The sequence below is a fragment of the Leptonychotes weddellii genome, chromosome 2, assembly GCF_054177405.1.
Source record: "Leptonychotes weddellii isolate Sample4059 chromosome 2, ASM5417740v2, whole genome shotgun sequence".
Classification (NCBI taxonomy): domain Eukaryota; kingdom Metazoa; phylum Chordata; class Mammalia; order Carnivora; family Phocidae; genus Leptonychotes; species Leptonychotes weddellii.
The window spans coordinates 149,112,515-149,136,153 of NC_138370.1; the positions used below are offsets into that span (position 1 = coordinate 149,112,515).

At 36.7% G+C, this 23,639-nt stretch overlaps 1 protein-coding gene across 5 annotated transcripts in view; it reads left to right on the top strand.

Annotated features, from left to right (window-relative positions):
* RFC1 (replication factor C subunit 1) overlaps positions 1–23,639 on the top strand; it is an 87,829-nt gene that overhangs the window by 27,914 nt on the left and 36,276 nt on the right. For all 5 annotated transcript variants that reach the window (XM_031027015.2, XM_081812445.1, XM_081812442.1 and 2 more), the window contains 4 exons: positions 116–191; positions 1,833–1,955; positions 19,245–19,477; positions 20,574–20,651. In XM_031027015.2, the coding sequence (XP_030882875.1) occupies positions 116–191; positions 1,833–1,955; positions 19,245–19,477; positions 20,574–20,651 (510 nt within the window). The remainder of the gene's footprint in view (positions 1–115; positions 192–1,832; positions 1,956–19,244; positions 19,478–20,573; positions 20,652–23,639) is intronic.

A 23,639-nucleotide genomic window follows, 5' to 3' on the forward strand; every position in this document is an offset into this window, starting at 1 on the left:
ACAAGCAAAAATATCTCCTTGGGGGCAGAATTACCGAGCTGAAGTCTAATGAGAAAAAAACCCAGCTAAGTTATATAGACTTTTTTGTGTTCTAATTATACTGTGATGTTCACAGGTAAATAGTTCTTGTAAAGAAGATGACTCTAAACAGAAGCAACCAAACAAGAAAAAGAGGATCATCTATGATTCAGGTAATATTTCTTCTGGGGAGCTTTAAAGTTTTAAAATAATTTTATATCCCTCAGAACTGTGTTTTCCAAACTGATGTTCTGAGACACACAGCTCTCTCTGATGTTATAATAGGTCCTGTGAGGGAGGGCTCTATGCTCAAAGTTGGGAACAGTTTTATTATACTGTAGAACTTATCAGAGCTGAAATGTGGTAATGTATTAAATGTGTTTGTTCAAGGGGGTATATAATATACATAGCATGTCTTAAACTTACTTTGAATATGGCATATTTATTTTTTAAAACTATTCATACTACTCTTGCAGCTGAGCTTCTTGGAAACTGAATTTGAAAAATAGTGCTTAGGATATTGCTTTAGAAACGATCTAAAATTTAATTTTTGTGCTTTTAATCTGGTCTTCTTTTGTTGGATTTAAAATGGAACAAGCACCAAATAAAATATTTGAATATACTTTTAAGATGGGGAGTGTGTATTTTTATGCATGCCTTTTATGATATGTTAAAATAATGGTAGAATCCAGAAAGTTTTAGATTTTACTTTTGTGGAGAAGATCCATCTGGTGTGAATTCTTAAAACTAAAAAGGTAAACTAAGGAGACATTTATAGATTGTTAGGATTTCACAGTGATAGCACAGATTCTGACTCCATCCTAAAAATACTTGAGTGTTTATTGTGAGTCTTCTACTGCTGTATATTGTAAGGAATTTGAAATAAATACACATCCCCATTCCCTGGGAGTTTGTGTATCCCCATTCCCTGGGAGTTTGTGTCTTTTGGGAAACTGGAAATTTAATTACTTGATGCAGTTTAGAATAATATGAAACAGGATTTATAAATGCATGGTTCAGAGGAAAAGGAAGGACACTAAAGTTTATGAAACTTCTATTTTTGTTTTACTTTGTTTTGGTTTGTATTTAAGTGTCTTGGGTGGTTAGGTTGTGGTAGACAGACCAGTGCTCCCAAAGATGTCCATACCCTAATTCCTAGAACCTGTGAATATGTTAGGTTACATGACGAAAGGGAAATTAAAGTTGTAAGTGGCATTAAGGTTGATAATCATATGACCTTAAAGTAGGGAGATTATCCTGGATTATCTGGGGGTGGGCCCATTGTTTTCACAAGGAAGGTGGAGGCAGGAGAGAGAGATGGAGAGAGAGAGCGAGATTAACTGTGAAGAAAGTCAGAGAACCAGAGAGATGGCCGCATGAGAAGGATTTTGCCTGATGTTGCTGGCTTTGAAGATGGAGGAAGGAAGCCGTAAACTAAGGAATGTTAACAATCATTAGAAACTGGAAAAGGCAGGGAAATGGATTTTTCCCTAGAGTATCCGGAAAAGAGTCATGGCCCTGCTGACACTTTGATATTAGCTCATTGAGACCCATATGGGATTTCTAACTTCCAGAACTATAAGATAATATATTTATGTTGTTTTAAGCCACTAAATTTGTGGTGATTTGTTATGGTAACAAAAGAAAAGTAAGACAAAGGTTTAACACAAGTAGAAGTAACCTGTGAGAATTCACAGTAAGAGTTTTGCCTTGAAATGGGCCTTGAGGAATTGGTTAACAATAATCACTTTAAAAACACACTGTATTTTACTATTTCTTTTGAGAGTTTTGTTTGATTTTCCTCTCATGTATAGATTCAGAATCAGAGGAGACAGTGCAGGTAAAAAATGCCAAAAAGCAACCAGAGAAATTGCCATTGTCTTCTAAACCTGGTAAAATTCTACGCCAGGATCCTGTTACATACATTTCAGAAACAGGTAAGGTATTGAATATGTTTATTGTTTTAGAGAGGAGTAGTGTGTGTTATGTTCTTGAGCTTCTCACTGGTGTCTGGATGTACCTCTTTCACTTTGAATTTCTGTTCCTTTTTTGCGTTGTTGATTTATATTTATCAGAGGAAGGCTGTAATCAGTATCTTTGGCATTTTCTGTGGGTTAAGGGCCATTGTAAGGACCAATTACAGGGGAATTGGCCTTGGGATTTTTTTAAGGTTTTTTTTTTTTTTTTTTTTTTAAGATTTATCTATTCATTTTAGAGAGAGAGAGTGTGAGCGCATGAGCATGAGTGGGGGAGGGGCAGAGGGAGAGGGAGAGAGAGCATCCCCAAGCAGATTCCCCACTGAGGGCATAGCCTGATGTGGGCCCGATCCCAGGACTCTGAGATCATGACCCAGTCTGAAACCAAGAGTCAGCCATTTAACCGACTGAGCCACCCAGGTGCCCCTGTGTGTTCTGTATTGAATAAAATGAAGTTCTATCTTGAATCATAAATTAAAATATTGGTGTGTTTTAAAACTTCTTTTTTATGTAAGTTTTTTTATCTTGCATTCTAAAGTCATAATAAGCTAAGTATATAACGGTTATTCATATTTGTGATTTATAAAATCTAGCACAGGGGCGCTTGGGTGGCTCAGTCATTAAGTATCTGACTTTGGCTCAGGTCATGATCTCAGGGTCCTGGGATTGAGTCCGGCGGCGGGTCTGCACTCAGCAGGGAGTCTGCTTGTGCTTCTGCTCCTTCCCTTGCTCATGCTCTCTCTCCCTCAAAAAAAAAAAATAAATAAAATCTTTAAAAAGATATATAATCTAGCACAGATGTGACCTGAATTCCTTGTATTCTCTTGTGACACTAAAGACTTTAGCGCTGACTTTTTAAAAGATGATTGTTTTTGTACTTAAATTTATTTGTTTGATCTGTTTTGAGTGGTCAAAAAGCAAAAGACACTTACAAATAATTGCACACTAATCTTAAAATGGTAAAATAGTATAAATGATTGTTTCATAGAGAGTATTCATTTATGGTGAGGAACTCTGAAGTGTCATCTGAGGAAAAAAACTCAGATGCATTCATTGTAAAGTCCTTTTGATTCTGGCATTGTTAACTACTAGAGGAGACCATAACAGGAATGAAAGGTTAGATGTAGTAATCTTCCAATTCACAGGGCCTGTTGAATCGGTTCCTGCATAGAAATGTTTGAAGGGGCCATGAAAGCATCTCATAGGTTACTGATTTGTTTATATTGAAGAAAACCTCTGAAACCATAATTTTTAGCACTCTGCTACTTGTATTGCTAGTGAAGTGAATACACATGGTTTGAAGAGATGGTAAAAGCTACATAATTATTTTGGTACAGCATATTACAACTTATATTCAACAAACATTTATTGAGTGTTTTTTTACATCCTGGATACTAGGAACCGGGGGTGCAAAAGATGACCAAAGACTCCCAAGTACGTGGAGTCTCTTGAGGCAGCGATAAGTAGTCAGGCAGAGTGCTTGAAGGGTCCGATTTGATCTGGCTCTTGAAGGATGAGCAGGTGATGGAGGGAAGAACATGTCAGTTTAGGGGGATGGGATTATTTAAGGCACAGCATCCAGCACAGGGATTGGTATGTTCATAGGACACAGAAGAGACTGCTTGCCCACATGATGAGGAATGGCGGGAGGTAGGATGAAGGAAGACCTTGAAAGCTAGGCAGATGAATTTAGACTTAACATAGCAGGGAAAAGGGAACCATTAAAGTTTTTGAAGAGTTCTGGAATGATGAAAGTATTTAAGGGTGATTGCTAGATTGCTAGTGTTCAGGGTGGGATGGAGAATATAGAAATTGTAATGAGGGAAGTGAAGCATTTAGTAGGAGTGAAGTAATGAGAGATGTAAAAAGTTTGCAATAGTAAGGGACTGATTTATAAACATTTTTGAGAAATGAATTACAAATTAGGTATTTGGATTACCTATGGTACTATTATTAGGATAATTGGAGAACTGATGTCATTAGCATGTTTAAGGTTTTTTGTTGTTTATTTTAAAAAATTCTTGAATATTATTTTATTTTTATTTATTTATTTTTTAAAAAGATTTTATTTATTTGCCAGAGAGAGAGAGAGAGAGAACAAGCAGGGGGAGTGGCAGGCAGAGGGAGAAGCAGACTCCCTGCTGAGCAAGGAGCCTGATGCGGAACTCGATCCCAGGACCCTGGGATCATGACCTGAGCTGAAGGCAGATGCTTAACCGACTGAGCCACCCAGGCGTCCCTATTTTCTTTTGTTTTTTTAAGTAATCTGTACACCTGATGTGGGGCTTGAACTCCCAACCTTGAGATCCAGAATGCTCTACTGACTGAGCCAGCCAGGTGCCCCTTGTTTTTTTTTTTTTCAATAACAGCTTTATTGAGATATACAGTTCACCCCTAAGATTTTAATATTATTGGAATTTGCAGATATAGGTCAAAGTTTTCGGAGATATGAGTAACAATAAAACTTTAGTTACATGTATGGGCTGTTACTTGAGAGTGTGCAGGTACTCATAGTAGATAAATTGGTCAGTAAGTAGGGAATGAAACAGGAAAGAAAAGTCCTTGTGTTGTAGAAGGAACCTGAGCCTGGAAGGTCAGAAGCCCTGCCTGAGGGTCCATCCTTGGTTCCCATCTAACAGATCTTTGAGTCTGTCTCACTTTCTATAAAGCAGAAACACTAATGGAATAGGCTTGTTGTGGAGACTTACTGGAATGATGCATAGGAAAGGGCCAGACCCAGTGCCTGAAGCATATAAAAACAGGCAATCCAAAGGAAAAAAGAAAAAGCAAAACAAAAGAAGCCCACAGATGAGCTTTGTAGCTTCTCAGAGACATTTATTTGATAAAGTTGTTCAAATGATCAAAAACAAAATGTAGGTGACGTGGACGTATTTTCTGTAAACTTTTTGGTAAGCTGAGATATTTCTTCATTATGGCAGAAGCAGACTGACTCTTTAACCTTTTTGTTCTATTGCTAAATATCTGCTCAGGCACATTGTGCAAATGCACTCTTCTATTAAGAGATCCCCCTCTGAGATCTGGCCACCTTTGTGAAGTTTTGAATATGTGGGAGGGATACTAGAAACAGTATGGTGATAGGTTTATTATGGAACTGAAGGTGGTGTGATCAAGCTTTCCAGTGACACCCTGGAAACGTCAAAGTTAGTGTGCAGACAGCTGTGGCCTTCAACTGTGGATCAGTTGGCTATCCTTATCTTGTGATTTTAGGTACACAGAAGGGTCAGACGATTTAAGCTCTGATCACAGATTTTCTTTAACATGGGATCGTTTATTTCAGACTAAGTATTTTCGAATGTTATTTTCTGAAGAGATATCCAGCACTTTATCTGAAATTTCTATGAACATTATCAGTGTTTATGTCATTCTGCTGGTGGCACGTACATGGGAAAGTGAACATTGTCCCCTTTTTGTAGCTGACAATCTTGGGGTGCGATGTACCTAATAGGATGTTCAGTATTAATTACAGTATTCGCTTTTTTTCTTAGAATTAAGATTTAGGAAAAAGCTAGTTCTTTTCTTGCCTGTATTTATCTTCTCATACTTTTTTATTCCTTGAAATGACAGGTGCGTGGGAAGAAAAATAAGCCCTTTTTTCTTCCTATCATAAGAGAATGAACTGTTAAAAAGAAGTCCATAATAAAATCAGAAATATAAGGAGTTTTAAGAAAGGTGCAGCTTCTTGAAATTAATAAGCTGGAAAATTCACCTTAAAATAATTTTTAAAAATGATTTAGTTTTTTTTAAAGCTAAAACTATAGTTTTTCAGTAGTGGGTCATGAATAAATATTCACATTATAAATGTAAATATTTACATTACTAGTATCAGGTTAAATAGAATATTTGTGTTAATAATAATTTCAAAATAAAAATCCTAACCTAAGATTGTATTGTTGATTGGGAGATTGGAGCTTCTTGTGGAAAAGGATTATATGACAATGATTGTTTTAAAAACCTGTTAATAACAAAAGAAACGGGCACCTGGGTGGCCCAGTCAGTTAAGCATCTGCCTTTGGCTCAGGTCATGATTCAGGGTCCTGGGCAGCCCCATTTTGGGCTCCCTTGCTCAGCAGGAACTCTGCTCCTCCCTCTCCCTTCCCTCCCCCACCCCCCCCACCCCCTGCCCCGGCTCATGCTCTCTCTCTCAAATAAATAAATAAAATCTTAAAAAAAAAACAACAAAAAAACCCCCAAAAGAAACACTTGTTGCTTCATTATTCCATATTTTATTTTTTATGAACCAATTTTTGTTTGCTATTTTTCTTGTAGTATAGTATTTGTAGTGTTTAAGAGCATGAATTATTTTATTTTATTTTTTTAAAAAAATACTCATTTGAGAGAGAATGAGAGAGAGAGCGTGGGAGGGGGGGAGGGTCAGAGGGAGAAGCAGACTGCTGAGCAGGGAGCCGGATGCGGGACTCCATCCCAGGATCACGACCTGAGCCGAAGGCAGTCGCCCAACCAACTGAGCCACCCAGGCTCCCAAGAGCATGAACTCTTGATTTAGACTGGCCGGGTTAACCTTCATTTACCTTCCCTGTGTCTTCGTTTCCTCATTTGTGAAATGGGTTTATTACTAGTACCCACATCAGAGGCCTTTGTGATGATCAAATGAGATAATCCTTGAAAAGCATTTAAAACAGGGTCAGGCATATAGTAAAAACTCAGGAGGATTAACTGTTAGTTTTACAATTTTAATTTTGTTGTATCCCTACATCTGCCTTTAAAGACATTTTAATTTTGTTGTATCCCCACATCTGCTAAAGACATTTTGTTTTTTGCTTAAGTACTTAGGACTTTCTGTTGATTATGTAACTGTGCTTCAGAAATTTAGAAATTGTGTTTGACCCACTTCTGTTGTGGATGTGCACTGTCCACTATGGCCACTACTAGTTACTTGTGGCTTTTGAGCACTTGAAATGTGACTAGCCCAAACTGAGAGTATGGTAAGTGTAAAGTACAGATTTCAAAGGATTAGTATGAAAAAGAAGTAAATTATCTTATTAATAATTTTTTAGTATTATATGTTGAAATGATTTGGATGTGTTGGGTTGAATAAAATACATTGTTAAAATTAATTTCACTTGTTTCTTTTTTACTTTTAAATGTGGTTATGAGAAACTTTAAAACTCTCTGTGTAGCTCAGATTTTATTCCTGTTGCACAGGGCTTTATAAACAACAAGAAAATTTAGGAAATAACCTTAATTTAGAAAATAACCTACTTCATTCAAGTGCTTTTGTTTATATTATTATACAGTTCTTTAGGCTGTATTATACAGATCTGTAGCCTGATCGTTTAGCTCTATGACCTATTTTTCATCATCACTTTTATTAAATCTGTCTTCTATTGATTTTTAAAGTACTTTGATTACATTAATCTCCCAAATTATAGGGAAAGGAAAAAAATGGCTTATAAACATCTTCATAGCTAACCACTGACTCTAGTAAAATGTTCTTGTAAGTTGGTAAAAACCCAAATACTTGTACTGGGTAAATATATTTACTTTTAGCTGTTTAATGAAGTGAGAGACCTTGAGTTTTGTTTGGCATAGATGACCTTTTATTAGGCAGTTTCATCAGGGGCTGGTGTTTGGTTGAGAATGATGGGAGTTTTTCCCTGTCTTGAAAGTTGTTTATGACTGGTAATTTTAATTGAGCATGTAATTCCAGAGACAGTGCCTTGAGGTTATAATTATTTTCGGGATGTTAAATGGGAAAAAATTGGGAATGTGGTGTTCTCTAGTTCACCATGTAATATTAATGACCTGTGACTTTGGAAAATAGTAGCAGAAAATATTACTGAGGATGTGTGTAACATTCTCTTTTGCGGATTTTTAGAGGCATATAGTTTTGCTTACCAGACAAATGGGGATAGATTATGTATAGGATAAAGAACGTTTCTTAGATGTTTTCAGGGAAACTAGAGTGATTGAGCCTGAAAATTTCTTTGAAGTGAGAGGAAACTTAAGAACTGTGTATTACAATTCTTTGATTATACTTGTTAAAAAATAATACTGATTTGTGCACTAAGACTCTATAAAAGAAACTGAATTTTGGGGGATGAGAATTTAGATTAGTATTATTTTAAATTACCTAAGTAATTTAACCACATTCTCACTGAAAAAGGAGTAAACAATTCAGATGAAAATGTTTTATTCCCTCATCCATCCCTTTTGCCTTAGGTAGCTATATAAATAAAAACATATACACGCATCCATATATATAAATATATCTATATATACACACACTTTATTTATTTGAGTGGCATTCTATTATAAAATTTCTGTAGCTTGCTTTTTCATAACTTAATGTCTTTGACTCCCTCTTTCCCTCCCTTCCTTCTTTCCTCTCCTTATCTCCCTCCTTGGCCCTTCCTCAGCTTCTGCCTCTTTGTTTCAATACAGAAAGATTCCTATCTCATTCTTTTAAACTTCTGTATGGAATTTAATAGTATGCATTCAGTTTTTTCATGTTCTTATTTTGGATATTGGATTATTGATGTGTGTACACACTTGTTTATGCTTCATTGCAGTATAATGTATTTAACAATAAATGGGTGATTCACAATGAAGAATGTGATCACTTAAAAGAGAATAGTATTTCTTGAGGTTCATTTTAAGAATGTAGTTTACCTGCCTATATTGGGAAGAATAGATAGGACTTCCACTTTCTGCTCCTGGGCACAGTGCTCTTATGAGGATTCCCCCCGCACCTCCACCAGCAGCATTTGTATTTTCCTTTTGACTTTTACTAATCTTATGGATCAAAGCACCACTAATAATATATTTTTTTTTAACACATGCTACTATTAAGTCAGGTCTTTTCCAGTTTTTAGGCCCAGAAAACGGGGACTTTACACTTACCTGCATTAAATTTCTTTCTGAAAGAAACTCTTACATCTTTTTTATTCTTTTTTAAAGAAATTAAAAAAAAATTTTATTTAGAGAGAGCATGCACTAGTGCCCATGTGGTGGGGGGAGGGACAGAGGGAGAGGGAGAGAGAATCCCAAGCAGGCTCTGTGCCCAGTGCGGAGCCTGATGCTGGGCTCAATCTCACAACCCTGAGATCATGACCTGAACCAAAATCAAGAGTTGGACGCTTAATCCACTTAGCCACCGAGGTGCCCTGAAGCTCTTACATTTTTATCTTGTTAGATTCTAGGCTTTTGTATCCTGATCCAGTCATTTATTTAACAATACTTAACAATATTTATTCAACAAACATCATGTGTTCACTGTATGTACATAATAGTGTACTGGATAATCTATGAGATAAAAGAATAAAGCATAGTCTTGTCCTCAGGGGCTTAGAGTTTATTGGGGAGATAAGTCTTTTATATAAAAATTACATAAGGAAAAAATTAACAGTGATAAAAATATCTTCTAAGGATATTGAGGCATGGGAGAGGTAACTTTCATTTTGGAGGTTCAGGAAATTTCCTGGTGGAGAGAAAAGTTTGAGATAAATGTGAAAGGTTTGGAAGAATTTAACATGGAGATTTAGGTACTGTGTGTACTAGAAAGAGAGAATAATGTGGGAGCTTGGAAATCAATAGTGCTATTTCATGTGCATTATTCATTACTTTCTAACCTATTATAGAAAGAGAAAATCTAAAAATTCAACTTAAAAACTTTTACAGATTTACATGATTAATACTACCTAGTATTGTAGCTCATATATATTTTTTTAATGAAGAAACTTTTTTTTTAAGATTTATTTATTTTAGCAGGAGAGAGCGTACATGTGAGTGGGGGCGGGAAGCAGAGGGAGAGGGAGAATCTGAAGCAGACCCCGCGCTGAGCATGGAGCCCAATGTGGGGCTTGATTTCACCACCCTGAGATCATAACCTGAGCTGAAACCAAGAGTCGGATGCTTAACTGACTGAGCTACCCAGGTGCCCCGTAGCTCATGTTTTCTTAATTATGGTATCTTCTACAAAGGAGTCTCTTACTTAATTTGAAACACCTGTGTCCAGAGTGAAAGGCAGGGAGAATTCTACCATAATGATAAAATAAATTTCATCTTGTATACTAGTGTACATTTTTTTTTCAGAACACTTCTACTGACTTCATGGAATGGAATAGCATTATTATATGGCTTCTATTTCATACCCATCTCATTTGATCTTCAAATCTACCTAATACTAGGGGTGACTTATTATAGAAAGCTTAAGGAAGCAATTTTCAATCTAAAGTTGCACAGTTTTACTGTGCAGTATAGTTCTTTGGATGTTCCTCATGTACTTGTTTTTTCATATCCTCTGATTTCATATCTTCTACAGATTTGATAAACATATCTGTGTATTTCTTTCCGAAGCATTGGTAAAATTATTTAGTATTAAGAGACACGTAAAGAAACCTTTTCCAAAATGGACGTGATCTATTATCAGCACCTTGGATATAGCTTTTCTGTTTCTCATGATTGGCTGTTCAATTACTTACGGATCTTAATAACCACTGTTACTTATTTTGTATTTCTTCATTTTGCTATAAATCAGTGCTTCTCAGTCAAGGGTGACTTGCCTCTCAGCGAACCTTTGACAGTATCTGGAGACATTTTTGGTCGTCACGGCTGGCAGGGGCAATGGTGTCTAGTTGGTAGAGGCTAGAGATGCTATTAAACATTGTATGGTGTGCAGGAGAGCTCCCTACAGAAGGATTATTTGGCTCAAAATGTCAGTAATGTAGAGGTTGAAAACCCTGCCTGACCCTATCAGAAGAGAATTTGGTGACTGTTTTGTTGAACTCCAGATAGCCCTTGATAGCCCTTGTTTCTAGATTCATCTGCTAGTCCTATAACTTCTAGAATAAAGAAGCTCTTAGGTCAGCGTAGTTTATTCCTGGTAATCATCTTCTGCTGAATATTCCTTTTGACCTGCTTTTGATGTTACTGCATAGAATTGTCACCGAACCTTTCCTTTTCTGTAGTTCTGTGGTTGGGGATCTGCCTTTCTCTTTTTGGCAATGAGGATTCCATTTCTTGTTTCAATCTTTAGGGACTTCTTCATTTTATAGATGATTCAAAGGTCACTGATACTGCTATAGCAATTTTATTCAGATTCACATTAACTGAAACATTTTTATAAGAGCTAGATACTTTCTTAAAATCTTTTTTGCCTAATAGTTTGTTCTTCAGGCCTCTTTTAATAGTGCATGTTATGAGACCTGAAAACAATTTTAAGTGGCATATGGAGCACCAGAGTCTCTGGAATGATTATTGAGGTTCTGAAGCATCTTTGAAAATGAACAGACTGTTCTTGTGACACATATTTTACTGTCAGGCACTTGTGAAACTATGAGAGACACAGGATTGTATTCCAGAATGCCAAGGAAATAGGATTATATTAGGAAAATAGAATTAAATACTAATAAAATAATATCCAGGTGATTTATACTTGGCTTTAATACTGAGACAGTTTTGTTAGCTCCTCTCCTGTGCGGGGAAGTGGAATGTGAATGGAAATGGGGAATTGCATTGCCGAACCACTCCCTTTACTCTTCGTGGCGAGTCAGGTTTCCTTCTGGTGCCTGTTTCATACCTAAGAATTATGAGGTGTGCGATGTACCTGTGTCCTACTGTCCAAGCCCCCCCACCCTGCCCCCACCATCACTTTTCTTTTTCTGTGAGAGCCAGTAGAGATGGGGGCAAGGAAAGTAAGTGGTAAAATGTTCCACTTTCTCCTTCTGTGTTATGTTTTCTTAGTAATTGAAGCCAGCTGTGACTTTCCATGGACTGTTGTTACTCCTGCTCTGGTGGGGCCTCAGCACCTAGGTGGTGGGTAACATCACAACACAAGCCGGTACTTTGCCTCTTATTTATCATTCCTCGCCTCCCTAGGCCTCACAAATTATAAAATGGGTTTATTTAAAAGATACAATGAACCCTGATTCTAAGAGGATTTATTGGTACTGAACCGTGAGCTCTCTTAATTTCTTGATTAAAGATGAGCAGTCTCAGAGGTTTTATTTAATTATACTGAAGTACAGAATATTAGATTCACCACATAAATGGTGCAAAGATGGTATGTTTAGTTTCTCTTCCATCGACTTAATTAACAAATACTTATTGAAGACTTGGCATATGTACGAACCTTTCTCTACTTCCAAAACCAAAATGACAGTTTGGGTTTTTGACCCAAGGACATAATGAAAAGGAACTTTGTAGGAAAAGGCTCTAAAAACTCAGATTCCCTTTTTAGTTTTTGAGTAGTTGTTGCTAAGTAAACTATTTTTAATCTCTCTAACCAGATCTCTCTAGCATGATCTCCATTAATTTGGTTTCTATGTGTTCCAGACTGAGGGAAAGAAAATCAGAATCCCAAACTCTCAGCAGGATGAGCTTCATAATTAGATTTTTTTTTCCTTTTTGGCTTGTAAGTAGATTTCTGCATGGACCTGCACATTATTTTCTTTCTCTTTCATTTGTTATCCTTTCTAAATAAATGAATTTATCTAACTGAGAGTGGCAAAGCAATCTCCTCTCCCAGGCAATTCCTCTGCTGTATGTTGGGTAATGCTAGTTTACTTGGTGATTGTTACCGCATTTGAGGTTATGTTGTATATAAATAAAAATAAATGGTGTTTTTATAAGGGGACAGATATCCTGGAGGGAGATTCTGAGTGTTCAATTGCCCATGATTTTCAACTAGCTCTAAGAAATTGGACTTAGATCTAGTTATCATTATTGTATTATAAGTTTCTGGGGAGAAGAGAACACAGTTTGCCTTTGGCTTCTGACAGTGCAGGAACAAATATAGGCTCATTAAAAAATAGGAACAAATGTTAAAAAAGAAAAACAATCATAACTTTATCTGGAATGTTTCATTTCTGCACACTGTGTAAGATCGTAAAATACTTGTTTTACATGAGGATGGTCACGCCAACACCTGTTAAATGACTGTCTTCTGCAAGCAGCTGATTGCATTATCTTTGGTCTCTTTTGCCTTCTTTTTCCATAGTGTATTGATATAGCCTTTGAAATATGAAGGACTAAAGGAGTTTTAAGACAGCCAGTTCAGAAGTCACTGCTTTCTTCAGGTTTTCTGGTTTTCTAAGGCAAGATGACAGAATGCTTTTAGATATGTCTGCGACTTTATAGAACACCATATTTTTTTATATTCTCCTTAATGAAATCCTCTGTATTTATAAGAAATATCTCTATGCTTAGGATCATGAGTTTGCTTTTTTTGGTGTTAGTTTTCCCCATAACCGTAAGAAGTATGGGGGAGTGCATAAATCACGGAGTACTAAATAAGTGTCGAATCAAGCAAGCCAGTCTTTTTTTTCTCTTTTCACAACTGTATTTCACTCGAATTGCTCCTACTTTCCAAGGGGCCTGGAGAGCTATTTATTTAGTGGTTAGCAGAGAAAAAAGGGCCTTGTATGTAGTTTTAGCTCAGTACAGTATAAACATAGTTGAAATTTTGTGCAGAACACTTCATATTTTTTTTAATTCATGTGTAATTCCATTTTTACTCAGAAATTATGAAAATGCTTAAAAAATTATGTCTGTGTTTGGATTATAGTACATCTTTGGATCTATAGCTTGAAGACATTGTTAAGTTTAAATTCATGTATTCTAAGCCAAAAATTCAGAGAAAGGCTCTAATACCCTCCACTGTTTTTTAATTTTTTAAATTTTTTTATTGTGTTACGTTAGTCACCATACAGTTCATCATTAGTTTTTGATGTTACGCTCCACTGTTACAAAGAGATCTCTAGGAGAGAAGGCTCATGAAAAAGAAGATCCCCTCTTAGGGGTGACATTTATACCTATAATGTTAAGGCTAACCTAAAAGAACAAAGTGATGTATTTTTTTTTTCCAGCTTAATTTTACTATTCCCAAAATATTTTTGAGCTTTGAAATATGGGATTAATTTTTAATGACTGCATGGATCCATTGTATGGCTAGACCACAATTTATATAGCTCTTCCCCAGTTTTGATTATTTCTGTTGCTTACATTTTCATGTTCCTAATAGTGTGATGAATGTGTTTATATACAAATATTTGTCAGTACTTCTGATTATCTCCAAGAATTACTGGGCTAAAGGTTATGAACATCTTTAAGGCTCTGTGTATATTTTGCCAAATTGCTTTCTGGAAATTCATACTAGTTTATGTTTTCATAATCAGTGTTTCTATTAGAACAAATATCACATTCTCACCAATATTGAGTATAATTAAAAAATCTATAAGACTATCCATAGATTCTCAAAATTATAGAAGGGAAAATCTTAAGAATTTGGTCCAGCATTTTGCAGAGGAGGACAATGAAGCCCAGGTAATTAAAATAGTGGTGCCTGGCACAGTTGGTGGTGCGTGCGACTCTTGATCTTGGGGTTGTGAGTTTGAGCCCTGCGTTAGGTGTAGAGATTACTTAAAAAGATCTTTAAAAAATAAAAATAGTAAGTTGAAGTCAGGTTAGAATTTTAATTTTCTGGCATTCTGGTTCAATGTTGTTTTCATTAGAGATTACTACTTTATTATTTATTGAATGTCTGTTAAAACATGGATAAGTCCTATACTGGGCACTTTGCTTTTAAAAAATCTAATCTTCCCAATAACCCAAATTGTGAATGGCTTGAAACTGTTTTAAGCATTTATACGGACGAGGACCAAAGGAAGAAATGAGGTCAGTCTTCAAATGGTCAATGTGAAAAAGGATGGATTAAGGAAAATAGATGGAATTCACAGGGGAGTATTTTGGCTTAATACAAGGAAGAACTTTTATTAAAGAGTACAGTAGTGCTAATCATTAAGAAAAGGGAGATCACATTGAATGACATTGCTGTGTGTTTGTCAGGAATGTGGAAAATGGAGTCCGTGCATTGGATAAGAGAGAGAACTAGTTGACTAAAGATAATGCATTATAAAGAATATGGTAGAGTACCTGGCAGGTAGTTTATTTTTTATTTATTTATTTTTTAAAGATTTTATTTATTTATTTGAGAGAGAGAGAATGAGAGACAGAGAGCATGAGAGGGAGGAGGGTCAGAGGGAGAAGCAGACTCCCTGCTGAGCAGGGAGCCCGATGCAGGACTCGATCCCAGGACTCCAGGATCATGACCTGAGCCGAGGGCAGTCACTTAACCAACTGAGCCACCCAGGCGCCCTGGCAGGTAGTTTAATGCTCGATAATAATAACTATTATTAATAGCAATTAGATAAAAAGATACCATGAACTCTCTGAAGCTAGTGACAGAATAAGCAGAGATGCTGATAAATAATGAAAGAAGTAAACAAAGGAAGGTTGAAAGGAAGGAGAAAACTAAAGCCAAGCCTTTTCTGTCTCAGAAAGCCAAGGGGTCAGAAAGTTTCTAGGAGATAGTCAGTTTGTTGTAAAATATTAGATCGAGGTTAACAAGAAAGAGAAGTGTAATATACAGATGAAAAATGAAAAATCACCCAAATCTATCCAGAGATATAAAAATTATTAACATTTTATTGATTCTTCTCAGGTCTTTGAATGTGAATTTAAAAGTATATCTATAAATATATATAGGTAGATATAAATGTGTCATTAACATTCTGTTAAGTCACCTGCTTTTATCACATAATAAACATATGAAGATGTCAGTAAATATGGATATACATTACAGTTTTCTATTTCATAGAATTCCGTTATGTGGTTGAACATACAATAGATATTTTGGTTACTTGTTTTCTCATTGTATAAACACTGTTCACTTGCCTCTGTGTTTGGTCCCACTGTCATAATTGAGGCTTTCTTTTTTTGCCTAAACGGTATTAGTCACGTAATTGTCCCTTCATCTTTTCTTGTCCTCCTGTAGGCTGTTCTCTATACTTTTGAGTGAACAAATGCTGTAATAAGCATTTTGGTACATATATCTTTGTGTGCTTGGTCCTTTATTTTGTTTAAATTCTTAGAAGTGGAATTGCTGGGTCCAGTTAAAAGGTATGCATATGTAAGGTTTCAATACATATTGCAAGATCTTCCCCCATGAAGATTTTTAAAAATTTACTATCATTGCCTGTTATGTATGTGAAGGTCCCATTTCCCTACATCCTTGCCAACAGTCTTTTATATGTAATAATCTTAGAAATTTTTGATCTCACTAAATTTCATGTTAGCCTATTACCTGTAAATATTTCCGAGATTGCTGGAGAAAGGGTTAAACTAGGGATTGCCAGTATCTCCGGTACCATTGTTCCACTTTCTGAGCCTATACCAAAAAGCAGTGATTGATCTTGTCTGAAGTTCTGAAGACAGGTAAAATATCTTAGATAATGAGGAAGTTCTTGAGTAATTAGAGAAGAACTGTAACAGAAGAACAGTGATTGACTTGGTCCATTTAGTTCTGGGGTTTTCTGTCATACTGCTGATAAGCATGGCTGGGTGTAGGGGAAATGGAATGTTCCTGCTTTTGGCATTTTAAAGTGGGGGGACAAACTAGTAGAGAACTGTCATTTTGCAGAGACAATGTAATTTTGTTCTTTTGTCGTTAAGGTAATCCCTCCTGCCCAGAAATAGAGTTGTTGAACTTAAACCACGTGAAAATTGTGAAATTTAATAAGCTCTCAGATAAGATTAGAAGCCTTATCTTATATACACTGGGATGTGTTTTTAATTTTGCACTTACTGCCTAAGGAGAAGTATTGATTGTCTATACTTAGCAGGTTCCGGTTTTGTGTTTGTTTTGTTTTGTTTTTAATTAAAGCCAGGATATCAGCAGTGTTGGTCTTGTTTTGGATCTTCTTTTAAGGGTACTTTGCATAATTTTTTTGACTGCTAAGTAGAATAGTTTGTTGGTGAATGCTACTGGTTTGGTTAACGGAGTCTACAGCTTAACTGAGTCTAGGGGTTTAAAATAAACCAGCCATAAATTAAAAATATTATTTGGGCTTCTGTATACAGCAATTCATTATTTTGTTATCTTACAGAAAAGGAAAAGAGTTTCAGATTATATTCTTAATGGTTATTAGGATTATTAAGGGTGATTTTCCTGGCTGTTGTACTTAGGTGGGATGGTGATCATGTCACTTCTCCTTTGCAAAAACCATCTGAATCAGACACTTTTCCCCACATCTGGCAGAGACAGAGAAGGACTGATTGTCAGGTAGGGAGAACAGATATATGAGTGACTGAACCTAGTCTGCTGGCTGACTCTTGTGAACAGTGGTTAAACTGAAATCTGGTAAGTATATCTAGCTGTGGATGTGCTTAGGAAGATTTATGAATGAATTTTTATTTTAATCTTGAAGGTAGATTGACTATATAGTTGAAGATAAATAAGACAAGTATGCTTTAATTAAAATCTTTTGGTTGCAGGTTAAAACCTGCTTACTGTAAAAAACTTAGCTTAATATAAGCAAAATGGAATTTGTTAGGCCACTGTCATATCTCACTATCATATCTCACTGAATGCAGGAATGAATCTTTAGTACCTTAGTTTATTAGTTCAGCAAACTGATCAAGGGTAAGATTGGCCCCCATCTTGATCAAGTGCCCACTCCTGGTTCAGTTGTTGGTGGCAAGGAGTATGGAGCCATCTTATAAACTTTTTTTTTTTTTAAAGATTTTATTTATTTATTTGCGAGAGAGAGAATGAGAGACAGAGAGCATGAGAGGGAGGAGGGTCAGAGGGAGAAGCAGACTCCCTGCTGAGCAGGGAGCCCGATGCGGGACTCGATCCCGGGACTCCAGGATCATGACCTGAGCCGAAGGCAGTCACTTAACCAACTGAGCCACCCAGGCGCCCGCCATCTTATAAACTTATCCATGATTATTGCAGGCCCTTGGAGGGTAGTATCAGGTGTAAATTCTTTGGGAATTTGTAGTGAACAATTCATTTGTAGTGAATTTGCTGGAAGTGATGGATTACTTTTTGTGTTTAGTAATCGGAAACCTGTAAGGGTTATGCTTTGTAAAGTTTATAGTTTCATTTTAACATAATAATTAGAAAGTAAGACTAAATCCTTTTTGATTTTTACATATCTTAGGTACTTTCCTCTTTGAGATGACAACCACATAGGAATAGCACAGTGCCTGGCAAATGCTTTTGGCTGAATGAGGGAGTACTTGAGAGGAAGTGACCACCAGATTTATGAAGCGCCCCTCTCCATCCCCAGTGACCTAGTCTTCACAATTGCCTTTTAGATTTTTCCTTTTATTGGATTTCTTTTGTTATTAGGCCAACACAGCTTTTTATCTTGTGAATCACTGAACCAAACAAAGAAAAGTATAGTTAGGCCCTTTTGAGGTACATTGTTGTATCTAAGCATTAGAAAGACTAGAAAGCTTTGAAAGACTTTTAAAACCAGATGTTTAATGGGAAATTTTTAGAAAGCTCAAATGTAACCAAACAAATGCTTAAAGTCTTAAACGAAGGGGTAGATATTGCTAGACAGTCCACCTTCATATATAGCTAGACTCTGACAACTTCTTGCCGCCTCTGCAAACCACCTAGTCCAAGGCGTCAGCATTTCTTCTAGAACAGTAGTATCTTTCAACATGGTCTTCCTGCATTCGCTTTTACCCCTTGACAGTGTGTTCTCCGAAGGACAGGACCTAAGTTGGATCACTTCCTACTCTGTTAAAAATTTTTCAGTGATTCCCATTCTAAAATAGAACCTAACATTCTTTCCATGACCTAGAAAGTTCCCCATGATTTGGCCCCTTCCTCTGTCACCTTAACTCTAGTGCTGTAGCCCCTTCTTTGTGCTGCAGTCACAATGACCTCCAAGCGCACTCACATGAAGGCTTCTGCACTTGCAGTTTTCATCGCCTGAGGTATCCTTATTGCTTATCAAAGAGACTTTCCCTGATGACCGAAACTGAAAGAGCAGCCCTCATTGCTCTTTACTTCGTTCTTCCTGTTTTACTTTTTCTTTATAGCAGTTACAACTTGACAGCATATATTTGTTTACTTCTGTATCTGTTTCCTCTTCTGGACTCCAAGCTTCACGAGGTCAGGGATTTTGTCTTTTTTATTCACTGCTATGTCCTCAGTGTCGGTGGGTGCTCTGTAAATATTTGTCAAATACATGAGTAAATAAATAGACTTGTGTACTCTGGGTGCTAATTGGCAGAAATTGTTTATTACATCTGTGGTATTGGTGAATGTGAGGATGAGTTGAATTCAGGAGATAGGAAGAAAAGAAATCATTCTATAGCTCTGGTATGCCTTTTATAAAGCTGGTGGAAGTGGTTGCTTTATATAATTAGAATCGATGTTTTATCATAGTATTTGGTTATATTCCATTTAAGATGAAGAAGATGACTTCATGTGTAAGAAGGCAGCCTCTAAATCAAAAGAGAATGGAGGATCTACAAATAGTTATCTTGGAGCAGCAAACATGAAAAAGATTGAAGAAAACACTAAGACCAAGAATAAACCTTTATCACCAATAAAACTTACCCCCACGTCAGTGCTTGATTATTTTGGAACTGGAAGTGTCCAAAGATCAGATAAGAAGATGGTAGCAAGCAAAAGAAAAGAGGTGAGTGTTCTACGTGCAAGCAAGAATGTTCATGATTTGTACCCATTCACTGTTACATTAATAAGAGAAATTTGGATGTTAAAAATAGGTCAACATATTTTATTAACGAAAATAATTTTCCTGTGATTATGGATAAAACATATTGCCATCATTTTAGAGGATGAGGAAGTTAAAATATTGCACATGTAATATTCTTTTTAAGATTTTATTTATTTATTTGACAGCACAATCGGGGAGCAGCAAGCAGAGGGAGAGGGAGAAGCAGACTCCCCACTGAGCAGGGAGCCTGATATGGGGCTGGATCCTAGGACCCTAGGATCATGACCTGAGCCAAAGGCAGACGCTTAACCGACTGAGCTGCCCAGGCGCCCCTGCACATTTAATTTTTTTTTGTATTTGGAAGTGGGAAAAGATAATTTAAATCATAAGGATAAATTACAATTCTTAGAATTTAAATACTCAGAATACAAACTCACTTTACCATTGACCTCAGCCAGACTGAATTGGACAGTAAGCTTGTTCCCAAATGAGGTCATAAGTATATAACTTATAAATCGGGCTTACCTGTTATACTTTTGACCCTTTTACTTTGGCTGATGTTGGACTTATTATTTTCTGGGCATTTAGGAAACAAATACAGATAAATTGTAGTGAAAGTATAAAAGACTGAGACTTCTTTTCTGTTTACATACTCTCCCCATGATCTCATCCAGTTAGTAATCGGAAACCTGCCCAATGGTGTATGTTTGTTGATTTCATTAGTGCCTCCATAGGACAAATGTAACCATTCACACATACTGGTTTGCCAATGTTCTGGACTATTTCTGAAGCCAAGATGTTGGTCTACAGGTCTTTTTTTGAACATTTCAATAGATTAAAGTGAGAACCATCTGTTTGTAGGATATTTGTTCATTAGGAAATTGGATATGGTCAGGGAGTAGCTGTGAACATAACTTCCGGCTGGTGTGCGCTGAGACTGTTTTATAGCATAAACTTATCTCTCATTGGTGTATTTAGTTAGCTGCAGTCAAGAAAAAGCACCTGATTTTTAACTTAAGGTTTATGCTGATCTTGCTTGATTTTCTTTGAAATACAGCCTTCACAAAATGCAGATGATTCCAGATTAAATGATGAAGTCATCGCCAAGCAGTTGCAACTTGATGAGGATGCAGAGGTACTGGCATTTTGTTTAAGTATCATTAACAATTTGATATTGTGCCTTGCTATTTAGTCTACTCAGGCAGGGGTGCCTGGGTGGCTCCGTCATTAAGCGTCTGCCTTCGGCTCAGGTCATGATCCCAGGGTCCTGGGATCGAGCCCCACATTGGGCTCCCTGCTCAGCGGGAAGCCTGCTTCTCCCTCTCCCACTCCCCCTTGCTTGTGTTCCCTCTCTCGCTGTGTCTCTCTCTGTCAAATAAATAAAAATCTTAAAAAAAAAAAAAGTCTACTCAGGCAAACAATCAGGATGTTCTAGTTTAATTTTGGAATGACTGTCATTATAAGAGTTGTGTGGGGACACTACATCAAAAACTAATGATGTAATGTATGGTGACTAACATAACATAATAAAATAAAATTTTAAAGTTGTGTGTAAAGTAAGTTAAAATCTAATATATAAAAATCTAAATTTATGTAAAAGATAAGTGATCAGAGCAGGGAGTAATTATTTAAAGATTTATTATTAGATTTCTTTGAATGGAAGCCTTCTTTAGTATAGTTAAAATAATTTAATTTGGTCATATCCATTTTCTTTTCACTATGGGCAATTTCAGTCCACTCATGTGGCTGTAAGTTCTGTGTATATGCTGATGATCCCTAAATCTGTCCCAGTTCAGAGTGCTCTCTTGAGAGGTAAACCTGTTATATTCATTCAACAAATACTGAGCCCTGAGTGCGTGGCACAGTTCTAGCTAGGTGTTAAGGATACTGCAGTTAAAAAATATGTCAGGTCAGTATAACTGCTATGAAGACAAGTAAAGGGATAGATAATTTTGGGGGTGATTAGTGGGGTTATGAGTGTTCTATTTTAAATAGAGGGGTTAGAAAGTCCCCACTGATGAAGTGACACTGGGGAACAAAATGAAATGATAATGGTGAGCCATGGGGCTGACTACCTGGAGGAAGATTTCCTCTAAACCGAAAAGCAAGTGAATTTGGAAATCCTTTAAGTCTTGACAAGTCTCTGGAACCTACCAAAAGTACTTGGAATGGTAAGGATTTTGGATTTTAGTCTCTGTAAGATGAGCAGCCATTGGAATGGTTGACTACAGAAGTGACATGATTTGATGGATCTTAAAAGAAAATTATTCTGGCTGCTGGGAGGCTAATAAACCCTGGGTGGGGCAAAATCAAAAGCAGATTAGTTTGGAGACTGCTACGGTTGGGTAGGTGAGAGAAGATGTTGGCTTGTACCTGGGTGATAATGGAAGGGATAGTGCGAAGCAGTCGTAATCTGTATGTGCTTTGAAGATGCAGCCTTCCAGTTGCTGCTGACAGATTGCGTGTAAGGTGGGAGGGAACGAGAAGATGCAAAGATGACTCTGTGGTTTTTGGCTTGAGCAACTGGATGAATGGTGATATCATTTATTAAAATGAACACTGGTACAAAGAAGAGAATTCTGTTTTGGACGAGTTAAGTTTGAGATGTCTAATAGGTTTCTAAATGGAGATGCAGAGTAGGTGTTTGGATAGAGGAATCTGGAGCTGGGTGCAAGGGGGAGGGTGCGGAGTGGGGGGAGGTCTAAACTGAAGATGTATATTTGGGGATCATTAGCATTTGAATGGTACTTGAAACCAGTGTAACTGGATGAGATCATGGAGAGAGTATGTAAACAGAAAAGAAGTCTCAGAATTGAACTGTAGGGTACTATTAACATGTAGAGGTCAGGAAGAAGAATATGATCCAACGAAGGAGATTTAAGAAAGTGACTAGCGAAGTAGGAAAATGAGGAAAGCTTGGTATTTTCTGGAAGCCAAATGAAAAATGTTTCAAGGAGGAGTGTTCGTCTCTGTCAGAGGCTCCAGACCTTGATACCTGATGCCTGAATCCCCTTCCTGTTTATTAGCTTAAGTGTCACTATCTCATACTTTCTAAACTATATTAGAAACCCCTCCTACATACTGTGTTGTACCCTGTTTTTTATTTTTTATTTATTATTATTATTTTTTTGATAATTCAGTTGTCTTTATTTGGAGTCATTCAGGGTGGTTTCAAGGACCTTTAGAAGTCCATAGAGGAGTTTGAGGGGGGGGTGGCATCGTGAAACTGTGTGCAAAATTTTGCATGCTGTGCATCCCATACACTCGAAAAGAATCAGCTGGAAAAACAGACTAGAAAGAAGCAGCAAGTAATTGTTATAAGTCTCCATTTGCATAAAACTTGTATTTCAGCATTTATGTTGCTTGACTTCTTTGAACACCTTCACTGAGCAGTAGCCTGAAAAGCTAGAGATCCTTTCATCAGAAAAATGCACAGTGTGCAAAATTTATATTTTTTAATTAAAATAAAAGTTCTCAGTGTTGTCTTTGCTTTCCTTTATTAAGTAAAATTATTTAAAAGTCTGTGTCTTAGAACTCCATTATGGTCTGCTTATATTGTCTGTGTGTTTTGGTTTCCTTCAAGTCATTTTGCTCCTTACGTACCTGTTATTTCTGATTGATTTCTGGACATTGTACGTAACAAATTTGTAGAGAGAATTGGAGGCTCTAGATGTTGTTATATTTCATCAGGAGATTTGTTTTTGCTTCTGACAGCACAGCTGGATGCATCAGCAAACTAAGATAACCTTGTTTTAATTAGAGATTGTTGATTTGAAGCTGGGTTTTAGTTTATGAAGGGCTTATCTCTCTAGGTTACCTCTCTATCTGTATTATCTACTTATTTTTTTTTAATTTTTTAATTGTTATGTTAATCCCCATACATTACATCATTAGTTTTAGATGTAGTGTTCCATGATTCATTGTTTGTGCATAACACCCAGTGCTCCATGCAGAACGTGCCCTCTTTAATACCCATCACCAGGCTAACACATCCTCCCCCCCTCCCCTCTGGAACCCTCAGTTTGTTTTTCAGAGTCCATCGTCTCTCATGGTTCGTCTACCCCTCCGATTTCCCCCCTTCATTCTTCCCCTCCTGCTATCTTTTTTTTTCTTAACATATATT